At 54.8% G+C, this 22,302-nt stretch overlaps 1 protein-coding gene across 1 annotated transcript in view; it reads right to left on the bottom strand.

The window, feature by feature from the left end:
• Positions 1–22,302, bottom strand: part of LOC122164595 (SH3 and multiple ankyrin repeat domains protein 3-like) — a 78,594-nt gene that overhangs the window by 7,748 nt on the left and 48,544 nt on the right. The window contains exon 10 of the mRNA XM_042826708.1: positions 14,653–14,992. Coding sequence (XP_042682642.1) covers positions 14,653–14,992 — 340 coding nt within the window. The remainder of the gene's footprint in view (positions 1–14,652; positions 14,993–22,302) is intronic.

Raw genomic sequence — 22,302 nt, 5'->3', positions numbered from 1 at the left:
ACATGACAGCAACACCAGAGGAAAGCTATGTCAGCTCCAGCACCAACTGACATCAGGCCTGAGCACGGAAATCATCTCCAGCCTAAGCAGATCTCACCAATGACACAAATCCAATGCAGGCAGGCATGCGAGCTGCTTGCAGCTTTCCAGCAGCCACAGCCAGAAGCTTTCCATCACACTTTGAGCATCTAGGGAGAGAACTGGAAGACTCACTACAAACCTCAGGTCAAAGAAGTACAACACAACAACAGAAGTCTCACTTCTGAGGTAATTAACTGATGAAATACATGAAATACTTCACAGGACTGGGTTAGTGGTCTGACAGCACAGTTTTCTGTCTCTGGCAAGCAGCATTAGAAGGTGCTATTAAGGAGAGCATCTGTGCCTCACCCCTCACTTGTGCCATCACTGCTCTCTTCTCGAGGTGCTCCAGCAGTTCTTTGAGCTGCTGCTGTGCCCCAGGCTCACGATTTTGATTGCTGTCAGTGCTGTTCTGGAGCTGCACTCCACGTTTGGCATCGTGTAGCTGAATGCAGACTCAATACATTTAATACTTGCAGCTGCACTGCTTTGTGTTTATCTTTGTGGTGGCCCACCTGACACCTTTCATGCACTCAGCCCTCATCAGAATCATAGAATCATAGGTTCTGGAATCACATCCATCTGGAATCATGGATTCTAGAATCATATGCACAGGATACCCAAAGAACTTTGCCTCTTCCACAGGTGCAGAGGGTTCAAAGCATGCTTCCTTCCAGTGATGAAATCAGAATGAAGCAGTTCCAGCAGCAGCAGCTCCAGCTGCCCCATTCCTGACTGTTTGCCATCCCAGTTTCAACATTTCAGTCTCACCCATCTCTCTCTCCATTTAGAAGCCTTTGAGCCCATCCTTCGTTCCATCAGCAGCCTCAATACAAAACCTCATCTAAAGCTTCCCAGAAAACCCAGATGTATTTTGCTCACCTGATCGCCTCCATCCACGGCTGCCAACACGTGCAGCTCCTCTCTCAGCTCAGTGGGGGAAATCTCACTTTGCAAGAGCCATTGCTTCCTTACAAACAGGCCGTGCTACTCCCAACCATCAGCAACCTTTCCCTTCATTAACTGCAGACATCCTCATCGTGCAAAGGATTCCTACAGTTCCCTCTGCAGCCCTACTGGTGAAGGGCATCACGTTGGCACCCTCAGGCACTCTGTGCACCAGCAACCAGGGCTGCCCTCAGCCTTGCAAGAGGGAGGCAGCAGAGCTGGGATGTCACCACTCAAGTCCTGGGCTCCACCATTTCCATGCTGGCTCGAAGCTCTTGGGCAGCTCAGAACCCGGCCTCAGCTTAACGACAGCGAGATCATTCACTCCAACTCTTAATTATCCTCGCTTACAAAAAACAAGAGGCCCACGACACTGCAATCTCTTGTTTCAACATTCAGAATTCAACTTACAGCCAACGTCTTTTGCGGCTGCCGTCAGATTCCTAAACCTTCCATCACTCAAAACCATCTCTCCGCAGCGATGCCCGCAGGCCACGTCCCAGTCAGTGCTCAGATTCCTGCTGGAGGCCTCGGATGCCTCGAGCAGCTCTCGCAGGTCCCTTCCCACGAGACCCAGGATTCCTCTTGAACACTCAGGCAGTGCATGGGCACACGAAGCCGTGATGCTCAGCTGGAGCCGCTCCCTTGCAACGCACACTTGGGCTCTGCAGTGCTGGATCACACCCAGGGCTGCTGCTGGGTTTTCCTCTGAGTGCTGTGAACGATGACAGCTCTGTTTCTGGATGGTGCAGCCAGCAGAGCCCTCCTCTCAGCTGCCAGCTGCCAGCCCTGAGCTCTGTGCCACCACCTCTCTGCCAGCTGCACCAACGTAACTTTCCTCCTCCCTGCCCATCCAAAGGAAACCCAACGAGCCAGGAGGCTGAGTGCCACCAGAGCCAACGCAGAGCTTTCCCTTTCATTCAGAACCCCAGAGCCACCCTCACTCTCGGCACAGGACTCAAGTAATCCTCCTGGGTGTACAAACTGCTTGTGGCCCACTCGGCTGCTCAAAGACAGAAGCGTGGCCTCCCTGTCCCCACTGGTTCTGCAAATCAAATCCTGATGGTGACCGGACCCAGCACTGCCCACAGCTCCTTCCATCGAGTGCATCATCCACGAGGAAAGCTTCTTCTTCCTATCTTCACATCGACAGCAGTGACAGCAGTACAGAGTCCAAAAACCACATTCATACCTTGCCTTGGATTTTGATAAGAACTGAATACAAAGGTGGACTGCCTAACAGAGATGAGAGTCTGAAAATCAACACAGATGGAATTTGGGGAAGCCGACAGTGTTGCCTGCATTCAGACAGGAGATCTGCCGAGAGAACAGGGCTCTGCACACCTGCACATCCCACAGCTGCCCCAGCCTGGCCATGTGTCCCCACACAGACACGAAACACGGCATGTGTCCATTGGTTTGGCTGGAGCAAGGAGCTGGAAGTGAGCAAAGGAAAGAGGCAAGGAGGGAATAGGGGGCAGATCTCTGCAGCGCTGTGATCTGGACCACGGCAGCATTGATGGGACCCTCATTTTGTGCACTGTCATTTTATGTCCTCTGAAGCACTAACTCACCTGCTTGGTTCCCTGCTAACATCCACGTGAAACACCAGCTTCCTGCCACGCTGGCTTTTATACAAGGATCACGTCTGCTCAAAGATTATATTGCAACCATTTTTCCTCCACTTTTCCTCATTTCAAAATCTCGGGTCTGTTTTAACTGACACGGAGCCAGAAGCAATGAAAAACCTGGGGAGGTTCAGGCTGGAAGATATTTCAACAGGAAGATTAAAACCAGCTAAAAGAATGCACTGCTACAAGCCAACCAGCTCAGGAAGGCCACCGGCAAGACTTTGCCCACCATAAAGTAGTAGCCCCACTAACAGGGAACAAATCTGCTTTACGACAGCTGAGATTGCTGCCCAGTGTCAGCCATGCCCATCTCCAGGCAATACGAGCAATTCCATGCCAAGCCATACAGCATGGTCGTGTTTGGGGTGCAAGCACCGTAAGCAGGGAGCGAGGAAAGGATGTCATAAACACCACACATGGAGAGAGCAATGATAATCCATTAATTGCTTCAGCCCAAGGTCACTCCATTGGCACACACCAAAGAGCTCTGGGGGGGGTCCCAATGCCTTTGGCACCTTGGCAAGGAGACTTGGGCACATGAGTTATGGGTGCATTAAACATTAAAAAGAGCGTGGCCAGCAGGTCGAGGGAGGTGATCCTCCCCCTCTGCTCTGCCCTGGTGAGGCCTCACCTGGAGCACTGCATCCAGTTCTGGGCTCCCCAGCACAAAACAGACAGGGATCTCTTGGGAAGAGTCCAGCGGAGGGCCAAAAGATGGTGAGGGGCCTGGAGCATCTCTGCTATGGGGAAAGGCTGAGTGAGCTGGGTCTGTTCAGCATGGAGGAAAGAAGGCTGAGAGGGGAGCTGATCCAGGTCTGTAAATATCTGAGGTGTGGGGGGCAGCATGGCGAGGCCGGACTCTTTTCAGTGGGGAGTGGAGACAGGACAAGGGGAAACGGCTGGAAACTGCAGCATAGGAAGTTGTGCAGCAATGTGCAAAGGAACGGCTGTGCAGTGAGGTGAGGAGCACTGGAACAGGCTGCCAGGGAGGTGGGGGAGTCTGTGGGTCCCAATGGGTCTCAATGTGTCTCTATGGGTCCCAATGGGTCCCAACATGTCTCTATGGGTCCCAACGTGTCTCTATGGGTCCCAATGTGTCTCTATGGGTCCCAACGTGTCTCTATGGGTCCCAACGTGTCTCTATGGGTCCCACTGTTCACTGGAGCAGGCTGCCCATGGAGGTGGTGGAGTCTCCTGCTCTGGAGATGTTCCAGACCTGCCTGGATGCCGACCTGTGCGACCTGCTGTAGGAACTGCTTTGGCAGGGGGTTGGACTCCATGATCTCTGGAGCTCCCTTCCAACCCCTACCATTCTGTGATTCTATGAAACCAGGACATAAAATCCTTTAAATATCAGACATTTGGGGCAGAAGCCCAGCCTCATAGCTGGGGCACTTTGGCACCACACACAGGCGCGTGGCCACAATGAGCCACACACTGGGACATCAGCCTGGGTGAAGTGGGTAAAAACCAGGAGTATGAACAGCCCTTCTGGACCCTGCGTGCATTTCAAAGTTGGCTGCCCTCAGGTAAAATCAAAAGCTGTCCCAGATCCCAAACCCCCTCCAGCTGGGGCCATGAGCACGGCTCCCTCCTCTCCTGACCTCACGTCCACGGTGCGCAGGGTGCAGGCCTCGGGCAGAGCTGCTTTAGGCTCAGCACCAGCAATGCTGCTCCACCTGCTCCTCCATCAGCCCAAAGCACACGGAGCTGCTCGGTGGTGGAGCAGTGCTGCTGTGAGAAAGGCACGAGGATCACAGTGGGGAGGGCATGGATCAGATCCAGTCCTATGGATCCCCCAAACCAATGTGATGTTAAGTCCTTGTTCAGCTCCGCTTCTGCAGAAATTATTTCCTTCTTTCTGTGTACAAAGAGATCACCTCCGGTCTGTGCTTCTATGCAGCATTTCTCTGCTGTCAGCCTGCACAGCTCTGTTCAGAGCTGCCTGCGCAGACAAGAGTGCCACTGATCGACAGAAGCACCAGGAAATCTCCTCTGCTATTTGCTATTCTGGCCCTGACATTGCCAAACCTCCTGTTTGGTTTCTGGCAGGATCTGCACCACAGGCACAGCCTCTGCACTGGATGCAGCATCCAGGTGCTGCCCTGAGCCAACAGCAGAGCTACAGAGCAGCACGCAGAGCTTGGGGCTGAGGTCATGGAGATGGCAGTAAGGATGGCAGCAGGGGTTAGGGCACAGAGATGGGCTGCATGAGGCTGAGCAGGAGGGCACGAATGGTGGCAGGGCCAAGGGACAGTGCCTACAGCAGGGACTGCACGGCTCTCAGAGATGGGAGCAAAGCGCAGCGGTTCCACCGGCTCCTGCAATGCACTGACCCCCAGGAAGCACTCAGAGATCACACGTTGATGATGCCGTGGCAAACGATCGTGCAAAAGTCTTTGGGAAAAGCAGCGAGACGCTCAAGCCCACGGAAACAGCCACGAGCTGTGAGATGTGACGCATTGCCATCCAGAGCACGGCGCTGGAGCCAGCCCAGCATGCGCCAGGGCAGCTCACCAGAGCAGAGAACCGTGCGAGCCGCCCTGCCTGCTGCAACAGCAGCTCCACGCCTGGCAGGAGCCCGCTTGGGACAGCACCAAGCACCTGCTCCAACCGTTTTGCATTTCTGTCTGCTTTCCAGGAGAGGACGGTGGGCTGCAGAGCTGCGTGGAGCTCATTGGCATTCAGGCCATGCCTGCGCTTCCAGCCCGCTGCTCAGAGCCATACGGCCGCTCAGACCCCGCCAGGAGAGCGCATCCATGCCATCACTGGACCTGGGTCTTCCAAGGACACCCCATCCTCAAAGCCACGTGGGCACAGAGGCAGGGACAACCCCAGCATGCTGAGAGCACGAGGAGAGCAGTGAGGCTGCATTGTGGGGCAGTCCGTGCAGTCGTCCTTGTGGCAGAAGGATCAAAAAAAACATCCAGTACTGAGCTCAGCCCTGCCAAAAAGGCCCTGGGGGTGCTGGTGGGGGGCAGCAGCACGAGGCAGCGCTGTGCCCTCAAAGCACAGAGAGCCAACTGCACCCTGGGGGCATCCAGAGCAGCGCAGCCAGCAGGAGGGGATCTGCACCTCTGCTCTGTGCTGGGACACCTCGCCTGGAGCACTGTGCCCAGATGGGGAGCGCTCAGCACGGGAGGGGACATGGAGGCATTGGAATGAGTCCAGAGGAGGGCCACAAAGAGGATCTGAGGGATAGAGGGATAGGGAGATGGTTTCCAACTAACAGGGAGGCTGAGGCTGGATGTAAGGAGCACCACTGAGGGCGGTGAGGCACTGCACAGGTTGCACAGAGAGGTGGTGCTGCCCATCCCTGCAGACACCCATGCACAGGGGATGGGGTTCTGAGCACTGGTGGAGCTTTGGATGTCCCTCCTCACTGCAGGGAGTGGGACCAGATGGCCTTTGGAGGGCCCTTCCAACCCAGCCATGGTCAGGTGAGCGTGCCAACAGCAAGGCCAGGATGAGGAGCCCTTATGAGCCCTGCAGATGAAGGCAGACACCCCTTAAAAGGTGAAAAGAGGAAAGAAAGACAGCTCCAAGTGGAAATATTCTGTGCATGAAGAGCTCAGCTGGGAGCAGCACCGCAGGGAAAGACAGAAGTGAGGCAGTAGGAAGGATGCTGGTGGCTCCAGGACAGCCGTGGGGTCACTGACAGAGCCACCTGCACTCAGACTCTGCCTGTGGGCATCAGCCAGCCCTGAGACAACATCCTCAGCTGCCAGCTGATGGTTGACCCGTTGCAGAGCACAGGAAGCTCACCGAGACAAGCAGCAATCGCAATAAGGCACAAACTGTGAGAAATGAAGCCATGGACGCTGCGTGGCCCAACAGGATGCAAAGGAAGGCTTCTTTCCCTCTGGCACCCTTCAGTGTCACCTCCCTTTCTGTGACACGTCCCAGCACACTGCCCACGGTCCCCCAAATCCCACGGCCCCCTCCTCACACAGGGGCTGCCTGCAGTGGCTGGGGAGCAGCCCTCCACCCAGCACTGGCACAGCACAGCCACGGTGGCACTATTTTCTCTCCCACTTTGTACATGCTGCTGTTTTGTTCTGTATTCTAACGAGTGATGCCTCATGAAAGAGCAGAATTCTTCATGGCGGAGCTGACAAGGAGGCCGGTGGGACTGCAGTTAATTTACAATCCCATGCAACATTTAGGCCGTTTGAATTCCTTCCCTGCAGTACGCATCACCCCTATTTATCAACAAACTCCATCAGACTTCCAAGCCTTGCAGTTTCCCCCATATAAAATAAGCAGGCTGGGGATCAGCAACGCAGAGAAGCGGCGATGTTTAGTGAGCCTTGCTGACATCAGCTGTCACACCACTAATGCTGCTCAGGGCAATGTGGTTTCTCTTCTCAAACACTTTGTTTTCCTGCCAGTTTAGGGTCGAGAGGTCAGGAAATGAGTTCCCTTTTGGGACACGTTCCATCCTGCTCAGTGCACCGGACCCTCACCAAAGGGCAGCAGAACCCACGCGGTCTCCATTTGGACGACAGCTTCACCTTGCTCCAGGTGCTCACATTGCCTTCCCCCAGTTCAGATTCCCATTCCCAGGGCTCTCTTTGATCCCGGATATTTTCCTGGACCTACTGCAGGCAGCTTTTGTGCCCCTGGGAGCAGCTCCTCTCCCAGAGGTTTGGCCTCTTGCAGCTCTGGTGGGATTGCCCCAGCACTTCCCGTATTGCCCAGAAGGATGTGATGCCTTCAGATTCCTCAGGCCTTTCTGATGAATTCCCGTCATCTTTTTGAGATTCCCCTTCAGAAGTTGGCACGGTGAGTGCTGTCAGCCTCTCTCCTACCTCGAGATGCGGAGCTGAGTAAAGCTGTTGCCATTCACTGTCCCACACTTCCAGAGATGTGTCTATTTCGGGGATCCCCACGCGCAGAGCCACACGTGGCTCCTCCTGCTCTGGGGGCAGCTCTGAGCTCAGAAGGTCACCGACAGAACCATGGAATCGGGTTGGAAAAGACCACTGAGGCCATCGAGTCCAACCCCAACCCATCCCTACCGTGCTCACCAACAGGTGAGCCAACAGGGCACAAACCAACCCCAGCCCTCACAGAACCACAGCACGGTTGGGCTGAAGGGACCCCCAGCCCCACTCCTGCAGTGAGCTGGATGCCCCCCTCAGCTCAGGCTGCCCAGGGCCCCTGAAGAAGCTGTTACTGAGACAAACAACGCCCAGCATGGAGGCAATCTCACCTGAACGTTGCTCAGATTCTCTTTGGGTTTATCAGAACAGCAAAGGCGATCGCCCGGCTCCTTTGGATGCGTTGCAATGAGCATCAAGGGCAGCAGCGCCTTCCAGCACCTTCCAGGTGTTGCACATTAGAGCAGAGCTCTGCCCCAAGCTGCTGCCCCTGGTGGATTCCTCTCCTCACCATGTGCTGGGGGCAGCTGGAGGGGGATTTCAGGAGGATACGAGGCCCTTCTGGCTCCTTCACCAACGAGTTGGGAGCTTGCTTTTCTCCCTAATGGAAGGTTCAACACAGTGACCTCCCAATGCTCCTTCCAACCCTCGTTATTCTGCAGTTCCTCTGCAAGCATCCCCTGTTTCCTGCACAAGATGCCAATTTGGACAGTTGGGGACCAGCGCTCCTCCTCACCACACTTCTCCAAAGGAGCACTGACCAAATCATCCTTTAGAATCGTAGGATCATAGCATCACCAAGTTCAGAAAAGACCTCTAGGATCCCCCAGTCCAACCATCCACCTGTCACCTGTATTTCCCACTCCACCACGTCCCTCAGTTCAACACCTAAACGTTCCTGGAACACCCCCCAAGGGATGGTGACCTCCTCGGGCAGCCCATTCCAGCACCCAACCACTCCTTTGGAGAAGAAACTTTTCCTAATGTCCAGCCTGAAACTCCCCTCCCACCCCTCAAACAAGGCGTTACCTCAGACCGTGGCACCACACCAGGAGCAACAGATGCTCCAACTCTGCTCCTCACTCATCCTACCCCAAAATAAAACCCCATATCTAATGTGTGGGGCACAGCCCCATACTGCTGCACCGCTGCGCCACAAACAGTGCGCCCAGGGCAGAGCCTTCACACCACGGAGCTCCGTGCTCCCAGCACCCCTAGGAAATGATTCTGCTGTGAGGAGGAGTCCAAAGCTGCAGCTGAGATGCAGAATGGACTCAGATTAACAGCTGGCACCGGGCTGAGAAGCAAAGTGCAGGAGAGAATGAAACAATCTCTGGCCGTTCCTCCTCAAATCCCCAGAACGAATCAAGTGGCTCAGAGCCTTTCAGAAGCTGTGAAGGTAAAACAAATTGGCTGAGGCACTTAATAAATAAATAAACAAAGCGGCGAGATAGCATTTAGGGCAAAGATCTCATTCACAGTGCTGAGGGGGAAATTGGCCTGGGAATAATGCATCGGTCCGCACAGCTAAACGCGATAACGTGAGAGGAGAGGTCGGGACAAGGCTTCTATTTTATTAAACCCCCCCCGAGGAGAGGTCACGATTATTAGAAATCAGATCCCTGGGATGCAGTTGATGCAATAAGTGCCGTTTGAGCAATTTCAGAAGAAGGATGTTTGCTCAGGGTGGCGAAGGGCCAGCAGTGTGAGGGGTGCTGCCAGCAAAGCTCTCCGAGTTTCTGTGCACGGAGGAGCGGTGCTCGGTGTGCTCTCTGCCTGCAGCAGCCACGGGCATAGCAGCAATTTGCATTGCCTGCTGCAGAGATGCTCGTGGCCAGGAGCAGAGCAGGCTCTTTGGAGCATAGGCAGCATAATCCCTGCTTCCCTCAGCGTGCGTCCTGCTCTGAGCATCACCAGCTGGGCTTGGCACACAGCTCTCCTGTGCTGCACCACCCAGAGCTGCTTAAGGGATGCAGAGTAATGAGAGGTGGCACTGAGCTGAGATGTGCTACCAGGAGTGGGGTCTGGAATGCCCAGCCAGCTCCTGGACTGTGCCTGCGACCACTTGTTAGACACAAGGTGCAGAAAACAGACACAGGACACTGTGTGCTCCGATTCCAAGAGGCTGAGAACATGAAGGCAAAGTTGGAGGGGATGGCCACAAAGCGGGAAGTGTTCACCCGAGGGAGGGAAGGATGAAGGGAAGGTGGGGAGGAGGGAAGGTGGATGGGATGGGAGGGAAGGAAGGCGGGAGAGAGGGAGGGGAGGAAGGAGGGAAGGCAGATGGAAAAGCAGGAGGAAGGAAAGGCAGAAGGGAGGGAAGGCAGGAGGGAAAGGAGGAGGGAGGAAAGGCAGAAGGGAGGGAAGGCAGGAGGGAAAAGAGGGAGGCAGGAGGGAAGGAAGGTAGGAGGGAAGGAAGGAAGGCAGGAAGGGAAGATGGGAGAGAGGGAAGAAAGGCTGGAGGGAGGGCAGGCTGGAGGGGAGGCTTCAAACACTACAGAAACTGAAAAGCAGCAGTGATTGCTGTGGGCAAAACACACATACACACACCAGATAGAAAAATCCAGAAGGCACAATCACAAGAAGTGCCACTGCAGCGAGAAGCAAAGCAAACAAGAAAGCATTCTGCAAATTCACTGACAGCAAGAAAAGATCCCAAATAGCTGGAAATGGTTGGTGCTCTTTTGGGTAACTGCAGAGAGAGAAAGCTTCCAATGGATGAAACTAAGGAGACCAACTTAATGTCTGCTCACCACTGAATCAGCCTTTAATACAAAGATCAGTGTGAGATGGAATGCACCTCTGCAGGGGCTGAGAGGAAAGAGCTCACCTGGAAACCAGCAATGGGAACTAATTAATGTCGGGGTGAGCCTGACTGCACATCTAAGTGAGAAGTTTAAGGGTGGATTGAAGCAATCTAAGAACACTCAAGCTCATCTTTGAAGGATCACACGATACAGAACGTGTCCCAAAAGCATGGGAAAGGCTGGGAAAGCACAAGGTTTGGGTTTAAGCAGACCCTGGTAAGCTGAAGGTGCTCCATCCGTGCAGGAGACATCAAGCGCAGCACGATCCAGATAGGGAAACACTTGTTATGGAGTGGGATTTGAGGGAGGAAAAAAAAAAGGTGGAGGCTCTCACACATGGGATGTGAGTCACACATCAGGCATCTCACAGAACGCAGCATTAGCAGCTATCAAAACCACAGCCTGAAAAACACGCAGCGTCATCTGCTGCTGCGTTGCGCTGCACCTGCACCACGCTGCTGCCCGGAGCAGCTCTGGGACAGAGCTGTGGGTACAAACAGACACACGGGGCTTTGCAGACCCTCAGAGCTCAGGGAATTGGGGGAGGATCGCAGCCGTCTGCACCGCCAACACCTCTCCAGGGCAGCTCCCAGCCGTGGGCTCAGGGGACAGCACAGCACCACTGGGGATGCTCAGAGCGAGGCTGCCCCAAACCCTATGGGGTGCATCAACCCCCAGCTCTGCCCCGTGCCCACGCACACAGCATCTCCCCTGGAAAATGTGAAATGCTGCAGCTAAACCATTCTTCCCTTAAATGATGTCTGCCAGCCCGAATATATTTGCAAAACAATCAGAATTTTGCTGGCGGTTTCCTCCCTCAGAATAAAGGATTTGGGGACACGTGCTGCAGCCGTGGGTTTTTCTTTGTATTTAATTCTGATCAAAATCTGACCCAGCACCAATTTTCCTGCAAGATTTTGGGGGGGAGATGTGAGAGGACTCCAGGTGTTCACGGTGTGCTTTCACTTATCAGTGTTTTCCTCTTGGAAAAGAAAACATCACTGGGAACTGAGCACGGAGATGTGGTAAGTATCATAGAATCATAGAATTGCTCAGGTTGGAAAAGACCTCAAAGATCATCAGGTCCAACCACAACTCAAACATCCCCAACTCTAACAGCCCTCCACTGAATCACGGCCCTGAGCACCACATCCAGATGGGTTTTAACCACATCCAGGGCTGCTGGCTCAACCACCTCCCTGGCAGCCCATCGCACTGCTCAGCAGCCCTTTCTGCACAGAAGCGTTTCCTCAGATCCAACCTCAACCTCCCCTGGCACAACTCGAGGCCATTTCCCCTCGTCCTGTCACCAGCCAGAAGAGACCAACCTCACCCTGCTGCCATCACCTTTCAGATGCTGGCAGAGAGCAATCAGGTCTCCCCTCAGCCTCCATTTCCCCAGACCCAACAGCCCCCAACCCAACCCTTGCTGCCCTTCTCTGCCCCGCTGCAGCCCCTCCACGTCCCTTCTGCACCGAGGTGCCCAACACTGAACCCAGCACTCGAGGTGAGGCCTCCCCAGAGCTGAGCACAGGGCAGGACGACTTCCCTGCTCCTGCCACCACTCCTGATCCCACACAGGACGCCGTTGGCTTCTTGGCAGCTGCGCACACTGCTGGCTCACACTCAGCTGCTGCCCACCAGCACACCCAGCTCCCTTTCCATCAGGCAGCTTTCAGCCACTCCTCCCCAAGCCTGTAGGGGTTCTTGTGCCCAAAATGCAGGACCCCCCACTCGGCCCTATTGAAACTCACACAGTTAACCCTGGCCCATCCATCCGGTCTGTCCAGCTCCCTCTGCAGAGCCTTTCTCCCCTCTGGCAGATCAACGCTCCCTGCCTGTCTGCAGCCTTACTGAGGGTGCACTCGATGCCCTCATCAAGATCATTAATAAAGATGTTCGACAGGAACATCAGCCCAGTGCTGAGCCCTGGGGGATGCCTGGATTTGCCTGCATTGACCACAGCTCTTTGTGCCCGGCCAGCGTTTCACCCAGCAGCGCAGCCCCTGCAAACTGCAGGCAGCCGGCTTCTCCACGAGTGTTGTTGAGGACAGAGCTGATGGTTGGGACCAGATGGTCCTGAAGGTCTTTTCCGACCCCAGTTATTCTGTCACAGTGTCAAAGGCCCTGCTGAAGTCCAGGTAGATCACATCGACAGCCTCACCTCCATCCACTAAGCGGCTCATCTTTTCATAGCATGGCATCAGGTTTGTCAGATGGGATGAAGCCGCCCCTTGTCCTGGTGCTGGGCGCACCGAGCAGAGCCTGGCGCCCTCCTCCTGACCATCATCCACCCTTCAGCACTGCTCGGATTCCCCTCAGCCTTCTCTCCACCAAGTGAACGCCTCCTGGGCTCCCAGTCTTGAGCTTCAACTCATTGCTCTACATTCCTCCCATCACCAGGATGGCTTCATCCCACTGCCCCAGCCTCACCGCCCACCCGCCACGCTCAGCACGGCGCCTGCACTGTGCATGTTCCACTTGCCCCAAGCTCAGAACCTCAGAATGCTGCCATCCATACAGAAATACACAAAAAAATGGAATAAAACATCTTAGATGCACATCATTAAATGCAGATGGCCAGGAAGGATCACATGCCCCAGCCCAGGCAGTAGGCAGAGGATGGGCAGAGCTGCTCTGTGTGTCCCCAGGGCTCCCGGCGGTTCCAGGAGGAGCTCCAGAAGCACTGATTACAAAAGCCCACAGTGTGACTTCCCTCACTCTGACCTCCTAATGCTTCTATAATCACACTGTGCCCTTGCATAGCAAGCTCCCGAGGCAGTGAATTCCAGACTCACTGCAGGGAAAAGCACCGTCTCATCCTGGTTTTGAATTTGCTTGCCATTAATTCCACTGCATGCTCTTTTTTTTTCTTGATGCCACGAAACAATCAGAAGTTCCCTGTTTTCCCTCTCACAAGCCGTTCCATATTCCCAATATTTTTAACTTTTTTCCTCCCATCCGTGTCGTTTCTAAGGTAACAATCCCGCTCTCCTAAATCTCTCTTCAGAGCAGAGGATCTTTTCATTGCTACCAAACTCCTGGCGATGGTTTTCATGGTGTGCGTGGAGCTCAGTCTGTCCCCAGACACTCACAGGTGCCAGCACAGCTTCCGACCACAGCACCAAGCTGTGCCCACGTCTTCCTCCACCAAACCTCCTGCAGTGATGTGGTTCCACCACACTTTGTTCTGAAGCTCGCAGTGAGCAGAGCTCCCCAACTGCATAGGAAACAACCTGCAAACCTGCCCAGGTTAAAGTGTTCGTTAGGAATCCCACCCAGGACCGGCGTCGTTCAATTCTATGGTTCCTCTCTATTTTGCACTTATTCTCCTTATTTTTCATTCACTGACATGCTTCTGTCTCCCTGATCCCTTCAGATCACCTCGAAGACTCTCCAAGATGTATCTGCATGGTGTTTAATGCAAACAGCTGTCACCTGCAGATGGGTTCTTTGCTGCCCAAGCCTATTCCCTGCTTGCTCATCAGCGTGCACAAGGACAGCCCACAGCTGGCACCCACTCTTCGGCCTCCTGCTCTGCACACGCAGTGTTGGAGCTCCCCATTACCCCCCCCAGCACACGTTACTTTACACCAGGCATGGCTGCGGTTCGCCTCTCCGACAGAGGATTTCATGAAGCAAAGCCTGAACCCAGCCTTCACCAAGATGCCTTCTCCTCAACTCCTGCCCTGCAGCAGCATTTTAGCAGGGAGGTCTCTGCCCTAAAAATCAGCACTCGGTGCCTCGGTTCCACCCAGAGGCAGAGCAGCAGCAGAGCCGGAGTTGGTGCTGCTCACGGTCACTGGGTGACAAGGGCGCAGCAGGACAACAAAAGCCACACGGATGGGCCACTGCCATCTCTGTAGCACAGTGTCAGTCCTGATCCACCAACGGGAGCGTGGCCGTGCCCACCAACAGCTCCCAGGCCCAAGTGGGTTCAAGAAAGCAACCACCTGTAGGTATGCAGGAGGCAGCGACAGCCAGAAGCCGGCTCGGACGCACACAGGGCCAGCTTTTCTGCAGTATGCCACCTCCAAGTATTAGTTTTCAAGATGCATCCATTGCCATGGCAACAACGAGCACAACATGGAATCGATGTGCTCACCACTCTTTCGAGACGCAAAATTAGACCGAGGGATGGGGAGAAGATTGAAGCAGCCCCCCACTGAGCTCATGCCAAGCCCTGAGCGTCCCCTCTCCATGCACTGCCGGCGCTTGCTGGTGCCAGCCCGTGTCTCACCACCGCTCCCATGGGTGCCAATGCGACACAGCCCAGTCCCACTGCGCCCACCCAGCTCTCACCTGGCCTTGCCGCGGCTGCTCCTCCGCAGCGTGGGCAGGTCGACCTCCTTCTCCTCCTGCACACGTTGCAGGGACGGCGAGCGGCTGTGGGCGCTGCGGGTGCTGCCGGAGCTGGCCAGGCTGCCATCCCCACCACCGACCCCCACCGCAGCCTCCTGCATCTGGGCCAGCAGCTGGGGGGGGAGGCTGCGCAGGGAGGGCACCGGAGAGTAAGACGCCCGGCTCTCTGCCTTCAAGTTGTTGTCGCTGGCAGAGCGTTGCAGAATTCGAGGGGAGGAGAGGCCGCCGGCACCGAGGATCCGTCTCCGCTTCGTGTAGCTGGGAGTTTCTCTGAAAGGCACTGCAAAAGAGGCAGGAAAGGGGCGTTAGGGATTGGGTGTGCAGGGCGAAGCCGGGCGGTGAGCGGTGCGGTATTGGGGTGGGAAGCTCGGGGAAGTGGTGGAGTCACCGTCCCCCAGAGGTGCTCGGGAAAAGGAGTAGATATGGCACCTGGGGACACGGTCAATGGGCATGGTGGGGGTGGGTTGGGGTTGGCTGGGGGGATCTCAGGGGCCTTGTCCAGCTTTAATGATTCTGTGATTCAATGCCATGCTGGGGCAGGAAGATGGTAGCAGAGAAGGAGCGCGGAGGTGGGATAGGAATTGTCATAGAATCATTGAATGGTTGGGTTGGAAGGGAACTCAAAGCCCCTTCCCCCCCACCCCTGCCGTGGGCTCGGTGCCCACCACCAGCTCAGAAACCATCCATGGCCTTGAGCACCTCTGGGGATGGGGCATCCACACTCTGGGCAGCAGTGCCAGGACCTCACCACCCAGGAGAGGAGGCACATCCTTATGGGAGCACAGGAAAAGACAGAACAGACAAAGCTCCATCTGCTTCCAGCTCCCATCTCAGCATGGCACACGGTGCATGCTTCTCTCCCAGGGAACAGCCACGGGCTGGGAGCACAAGGAGTGGAAGAGTTGTATCAGGAGGGTTTAGAGGCAGCATCTGGGGAGGCACCAAAGAGTCCTCAGTGGGGCCAAAGCCATGGTGAGGGTCAGGGCCACCAGCTGGACCCCCTGCAGTCCACAGCCTGGCCCAGAGGTGGGCATATGCACATGGTCACTGGCAGTGATCCTGGCCACCAGTTACTCCTCAGTTCTGGGGGTAAGCCTGCCCTTCTTAACCCTTTTCCTAACCCTTGGCAGTGTCTGGAAGAAGCAGACTGCACAAAGCCACCTGGAGATGCCAAATCCCACCTCTGCCAGCAGCTCTGCAGAGGGAGGGTGACTGCAGATGGGATTTCACACAGCCACAGAGGGACAAGCGCTGTGCTGCAGCCGTGGCACGTGTGCACCGTGGAGCCCAAGTGATGCAGACCTCAGGTCAGGAAAGACACATTTTTCTCAATGAATCTGTTTTCATTCTGAAGCTCGGTGTGCTTCAAGTGAGGCATCCTTCAGCGGGGAACACATCGTCAACAACATGCAGCTCACTCAGAATATCCCAGATTGGAATACCCACAAATATCACCAAATCCAACTTCTGCCCAGGGCAGTGAGGAGTCCCCAATGGAGGTGCTTGAGAGCCTTTGTGGATGCAGCATAGGGGGACATGGTTGGGGGGGATGGGTTGGGGTTGGGTTTGGGAATCTCAGAGCTCACACTCGGCTCCATCACTGAGTGCCTGAGTGCTCCCAGCACTGCTGCGCCCGGAATATTTTCCTGAGGAGCATTTTAGGTTCAAAGCACAACAATTTCAGGCTCCTGTAAACCTTCTTGCTGCCATGGCAACTCGATGTGTTTGTTCCCTGATGTTCCAGCCACGTGGAGGGAGGATTTCTGCCGGCAGCGCCGTGCCCTGCATCCAGGGCACCCAGAGGGCAAGGCGGGCAAAAGGAGAACCCAGAAGCAACAAGAGATGGCTGATGGAAAGAGGAATGGTCCAGGCCGTGTAAAACGTGCTGTGGATTCAGGTGTGGGAGTCTGCAGGACTCCAACCTACGGTCACTGCCATCAACACAACACAAGGGAGTGAAGTTGAAGTCAGAGGCGAACGGCCGCCCTCCCAGTGGTGACATTGAACGTGCTGGGCTGACAGGAGCTGCCCTGGATCTGTGTGTCATCCTGACATGACAGACCACCAGGAGACATTTAATTCTGTACTACATCACCGCTCGTAGGAAAACACTTTAATCAAATCAAAGAAGCAAATATGAAATGGGCGCATGTCACAGTAACTGAAGGCTTTAAGAGTTATCAGGAACTGCAGAGAGTCGCAGGAAATGCAAGGAAGTTCCACGCTGCTCTCAAAGATCTGTTGTCAAACCAAAGCAACCCGTGTCCTTCAAGCATGGTTCTTGAAATAAAGGCACAGAGTTACTTTTACTAGAAGTGCTGAACGCTGACTGGGGATGAAAGGCATTGGCCTGAACATCTTTAATCACAGAATCATAGAATCACAGAATGGCCCGGGTTGGAAGGGACCTCGAGGATCATGAAGTTCCAACCCCCCCCCCACGTGCAGGGCCACCAACCTCCGCATTGCACAGCAGCCCAGGCTGCCCAGGGCCCCATCCAACCTGGCCTCCAACACCTCCAGGGATGGACGGGGCATCACAGCCTCTCTGGGCAGCTGTTCCAGCCCCTCCCCGCTCTCCATAAAGACACCACAAAGCAGCAGCACCTCCACTACAAAGACAGGCTGAGGGAGCTGGGCTGTTCAGCACGGAGAAGAGAAGCTGGGGGTGAGCTGAGTGCAGCTGCAGGAGCTGAAGGGAGCCTACAGACAGGAGGGGAGTCAGCTGGAAAGGGGAGATGGCAGCAGGACGAGGGGAAATGGTTTGGAGTTGATGGAGGGCAGCTGGAGGTTGGATGTCAGGGGGAAGTTGTGTGCTGTGAGAGCGGGGAGGGGCTGGAACAGCTGCCCAGAGAGGCTGCGATGCCCCGTCCATCCCTGGAGGTGTTGGAGGCCAGGTTGGACGGGGCCCTGGGCAGCCTGGGCTGCTGTGCAATGGGGAGGTTGGTGGCCCTGCGTGTGGCTGCAGGGCTGCAGCTTCGTGAGCCTTGAGGTCGCTTCCAACCCGGGCCATTCTATGATTCTGTGAACCTGTGATCATAGAACATCTGCAATCAGGAGGGGCTCATAAGGAATACGATCTCCACGAAAAAAAACAAAAACAAAAATTCCCAAAAAACCCAACATTGTTAGCATTCAAAATAAGAGGAGTTAAAAAAAAAAAGAAAAAAAAGCAAGCAGTGACTCATCTTGCAAGGGAAGAAAGCAGCAACACCTGGCAGAGACTCTTCTGGGCTGCGTGAGGTCTCTGCTCCCGTTGGTCTCGGCAGAACCGAGGAGCGCTGAGCACAGCCTGCGTGCAGGGAGAGGTGGAGTGGAGTTCATCATGAGCTGCTCACTGCAAGCACCAGCCGTTAGCAGTGGGGCGCAGACAGGGTGCTGGAGGGCTCACTGGCAACAGGGAAGGCACTTTGATTTCTGCCACGGGGCAGTGAGAGTGCTTCAATGCGCGCTGCCCCATTAATCGCCCATTTCCATGCGCTGCGCAGGAGCACCCATCACTGTGCACATTCAGATGGCTTGCTCTCAGCACCAAAATCACACCCACCCCAAAAGCAAAGGGAAACACGGCCCCCATCTCAGCCTCACACCAGTGGGGCTGAAGAAAGCAGCTCAGGACCGCTCTGCTGCTCACAGACCCACCTACAAAGCGCCAAACACAAAAGTCCCTGAGGCACCGCGTGGCACAGCAGCAAACAAGAGGTTACAGGTCACATCACAGGCTGCAAAGCTAAAGCTTCCTGAGCACTGAACTGCAGCAGCACGCTCTGACAACAGCAGCCCAGCTGCAGTTCAGTCTCCTGAAGGACACCTGCAGCATCTGAGAGATTTCGATGAGGCCCCAGCACACAGTAACTGCGCGCAAGGCAAGGCTGAGACAGCTCCCTCCATTGCCAAAGTGTGATTTAGGGGTAAGGGAGTCAGGAGTCCAAAAACAGAGCAGAAAACAAAGATTTTGTATTACTGCCATGAGAGCAGAGGCTTCTCTAATGATGCACATGCAGGTTGTGAAGCACCTTTGGCTCCCAGGTGCCTCCTGAACGCGGCAGCTGCAGGCTGGGACCCAGGCACCTGTCCTGGCACAGAGGAAAGCACAGGGCTCAGTAAAACCCTAGGAGGTCCCACAGCCCAGGCAGTGCTGGAGGACGCCTCATCTGCTCCAGCCTCAGTGCTTCAATCTGCAGCCCAAACTGCTCTGGGGCTCATCTCGGGATCACTGTGCAGCTGCAGAGAAGTCAGTGATCCAGGGATGATGGCACCTGCTTAGCAAGCCTGGCTTTAACTGAGAACACAAAGAAGCAGACATGCAGGCTGCTGCAGGAGGAGGAGGGCAATCAGAGGAACACAGCTATCACTTGTACAAAAGATGCAGGGCTCTTCTCCAGAGGTTCATCAAAGCCCTCAAACGTGTGTGCTTCCATCCACGCTGTGCCATGCAGGCACAGTGCAAGCTGCTCTCAGCAGAAATCAGACATGTTCGGAGGCACAAAACTACACTCAACTGTGCAACAAGATGGAGACAGAACCTGGTGCACGAGGCAGAACTGCAGAATAGGACGTTGTATTTTGGCCAGATGGCAGAAAGGACAGAAGAGGAACCCATATTGCACGGGGGGAAATCCGTGAAATGGACTCCAAAAGGAAACAGCAAACACTGGAGGCAGTCTGGTGTCGAAGGTTGCTATGGGTGCATCCATTTGCACAAGGAAGTCCATTAGAAAATCAGCACTTGGCAGAGACATTGCCACAAGAACAGGCAACAGGAATGAGGGCCACTGCACGCACAGGGCAGTGCAGGACACAGATGTGTGTCCACCAAGGCTCTTTCCTGCACAGGAAGGCTGTGATGCTCCAGGCTGCACACAGTGGGAGTCCCATCACACTTGGGGACGTGCTCTGCGGGCACGGTGGGATGGGGTGGGAATCTCAGAGCTCTTTTGCAATCTCAGTGAGTCTACGAAGCTGTAACGGGGAGAGCTGCTTTGCCTTGGTTTGCCAGGGGAAGCCCTCACCAGGAGGCTCTGCCACAATGCCTCAAAGCACAGACTGACACAGGGAGCCCAAAGCAGCTTCTCACTGCACCCAAACCACCTGAAATTGGTAATAACAACAAGGAAGAGCTGAGCCCAAGCTGCAGCCAGCAGGTGCAGGCATCCTGTCCAAGGAGGGCTTCCTCCCCCCAGCCCCAGGGAGGAAGGGAGAGAAGTGAGAGCAATAAAGGCAAAACTTGTGCAGTTCGTACAATCAGCTTTGAAGATTCTTTTCTATACCTTCTCAAGAGTTTAATCAAAGTGTGTTTACTGTGGATCTTGCAGCAAAATGAATCACTCCAGTTACCATGACAGCGTCGCTCCAAGAAGTACAGCCGTGCTCCAGCCAGCCCGGCTAATCTGACACTTCCATGTTTGCTTTTGCCCTGCAGAAGGAGGAATGCAAAGCTTGGGGCTGGAAATGCCTCTCACTGCTCCACTGCCGTGAGGTGCAGCAGAGCTCCTCGAGGAGCCCCGGGACCCACAGCACTGTGCCAGCACCTGAGCAGCACCTGAGCAGCTCCAGGCAGCCCCGAGCTGTGGGTAATGAGCCAAGAGGCAATCAACACTGCGAGGTTATTTAGAGATTTACTGGCTCGGTGTTAAATATTCATGTAAAAGAGCAAAAGCACACCAAGTGCAAATGTCTCCGCAGTTCCAGGCTGAGAGGCTACATTTACATTTTAACAGTGGAAAATTACCGAGGCGAAGGAAGGAGGCACCCAGCACCTCCCTGCTGCTCCAGGAGACTCCCAGGTGATGCTTCCAGGAAGGAGAGATGGAGGAAAGGGACGCAAGGGCAGGGCTGAGCAGAGGCGCCTGCTCCAGAGGAGGGGGAACGGCTGTTTGTGAGGCTGGATGGTGATGGGACAAGGGGAATGGCTTTAAAGTGAGACAGGGGAGGTTTGGGTTGGATATGAGGAGGAAGTTTTTCACCCAGAGGGCGGTGAGGCACTGGCACAGGTTGCCCAAGGAGGCTGTGGATGCCCCATCCCTGCAGGCATTGGAGGCCAGGCTGGATGTGGCTCTGGGCAGCCTGGGCTGCTGGTTGGCGACCTGCACACAGCAGTGGGTTGGAACTGATGCTCACCATGGTCCTTTACAACCCAGGCCATCCTATGGTTCTGTGATTGCATTCTATGATTTTCAGCACTGAGAAGCATTCCTCAGGCAGGAATCAGAGCCTTGCGATGCTCTGCTTTTTTCAATCAACAAAACTGAAAGCATCCTCCAACACTTCTCCAGCTGTCTCCATGTGGCTCTCGATGACCCGCGCTCACATTTGGTGCTCCATGGCTGGACACAGCCCCTCCTCTCTCCCCCTCCCACTCCTCTGCTGGCAGCGCAGCTCTGCACAGTGGGAGCAGCCGTTACTCCGTATTTGTGTAACTGAAATTGAAGCTGCTAAAAATACACATTAATTAAAGCTGCGAGTTTTCCCCCATGCTGTCCCCAAAGGTGCAGCCAATTCACCTGTGAGCAGCACAGGGGAAGAGGCTCTCAGCCTCACTGTCAAACTTCCTCCCTCCATTCCAAGGGCAGCAATCAAGGATGCTGGTTTGGCTCTGTACGTTCCAGCCAGCAGCCCAAAAGCTGCAGTTCAGTTCCAAGGAATTGCAGGAGCACTCACTGAACCGTTGGCCTCTATACCCAATACTCCTTCCTTCACTGGTTGCCCAAGGAGGCTGTGGATGCCCCATCCCTGCAGGCATTGGAAGCCAGGCTGGATGTGGCTCTGGGCAGCCTGGGCTGCTGGTTGGCGACCTGCACACAGCAGGGAGTTGGAACTGATGCTCACCGTGGTCCTTTTCAACCCAGGCCATTCTATGATTCTATGATTCCTTCCAAAGTGCCAGAGGTACAGTTGTATAAATGCTTATAATCTTTACCAACGTCCTACACACACACACACACAGATATCGTTGGCAAAGAGTGCCATGGTGAGTGCAGAACACACACCCAGCCAACCCCAGTGAGAACAGAGGCTCAACGCTCCCCCACATCACCACATCCCCCAGCATGGAGAGGACATCAGAGCCCCACCATGAGGTGCAGCAGGCAGTGCTCCTCCTCGGTGAGGGGAATCCACCACCAGAGGTGCTGCTCCTCCCAGCGCAGTGCCCAAAGATGAAGGCACACCCAGGTTACCAAGTTGGTTTTTAATGTCATTTCCAAACAGAACCACAGGATCACCAAGGTTGGAAAAGACCTACAAGAACATCCAGTCCAACCACTCACCTATCACCAATAGTTCTCACTAAACCATATCCCTCAACACAATGTCCAAAAAACAAGCACTGACAGCCAACACAACTCAGCTCAATTTTCCTGGCCTGGAGTGACTTTCTGCAGAGTATCTGTGCTCTCAGGACCACAGCAGGACTTCTGCTGTGTGACATCTCCAGTTCAGAGCACTGAACGTGATGTGCCAACAAGAGCACAGATCTCAGCTCTGCTTTATTGTAATTCATCGAACCTGTTGGGTTGGGTTGGGTTGGTTGGGTTGAGTTGGGTTGGGTTAGGTTGGGTTAGGTTGGGTTGGGTTGGGTTGGGTTGGGTT

The sequence above is a fragment of the Centrocercus urophasianus genome, unplaced genomic scaffold (genome assembly GCF_019232065.1).
Source record: "Centrocercus urophasianus isolate 14NV4802_14NV808 unplaced genomic scaffold, USGS_Curo_1.0 seq_268, whole genome shotgun sequence".
Classification (NCBI taxonomy): domain Eukaryota; kingdom Metazoa; phylum Chordata; class Aves; order Galliformes; family Phasianidae; genus Centrocercus; species Centrocercus urophasianus.
This window is presented reverse-complemented; position numbering and strand designations above follow the sequence as displayed.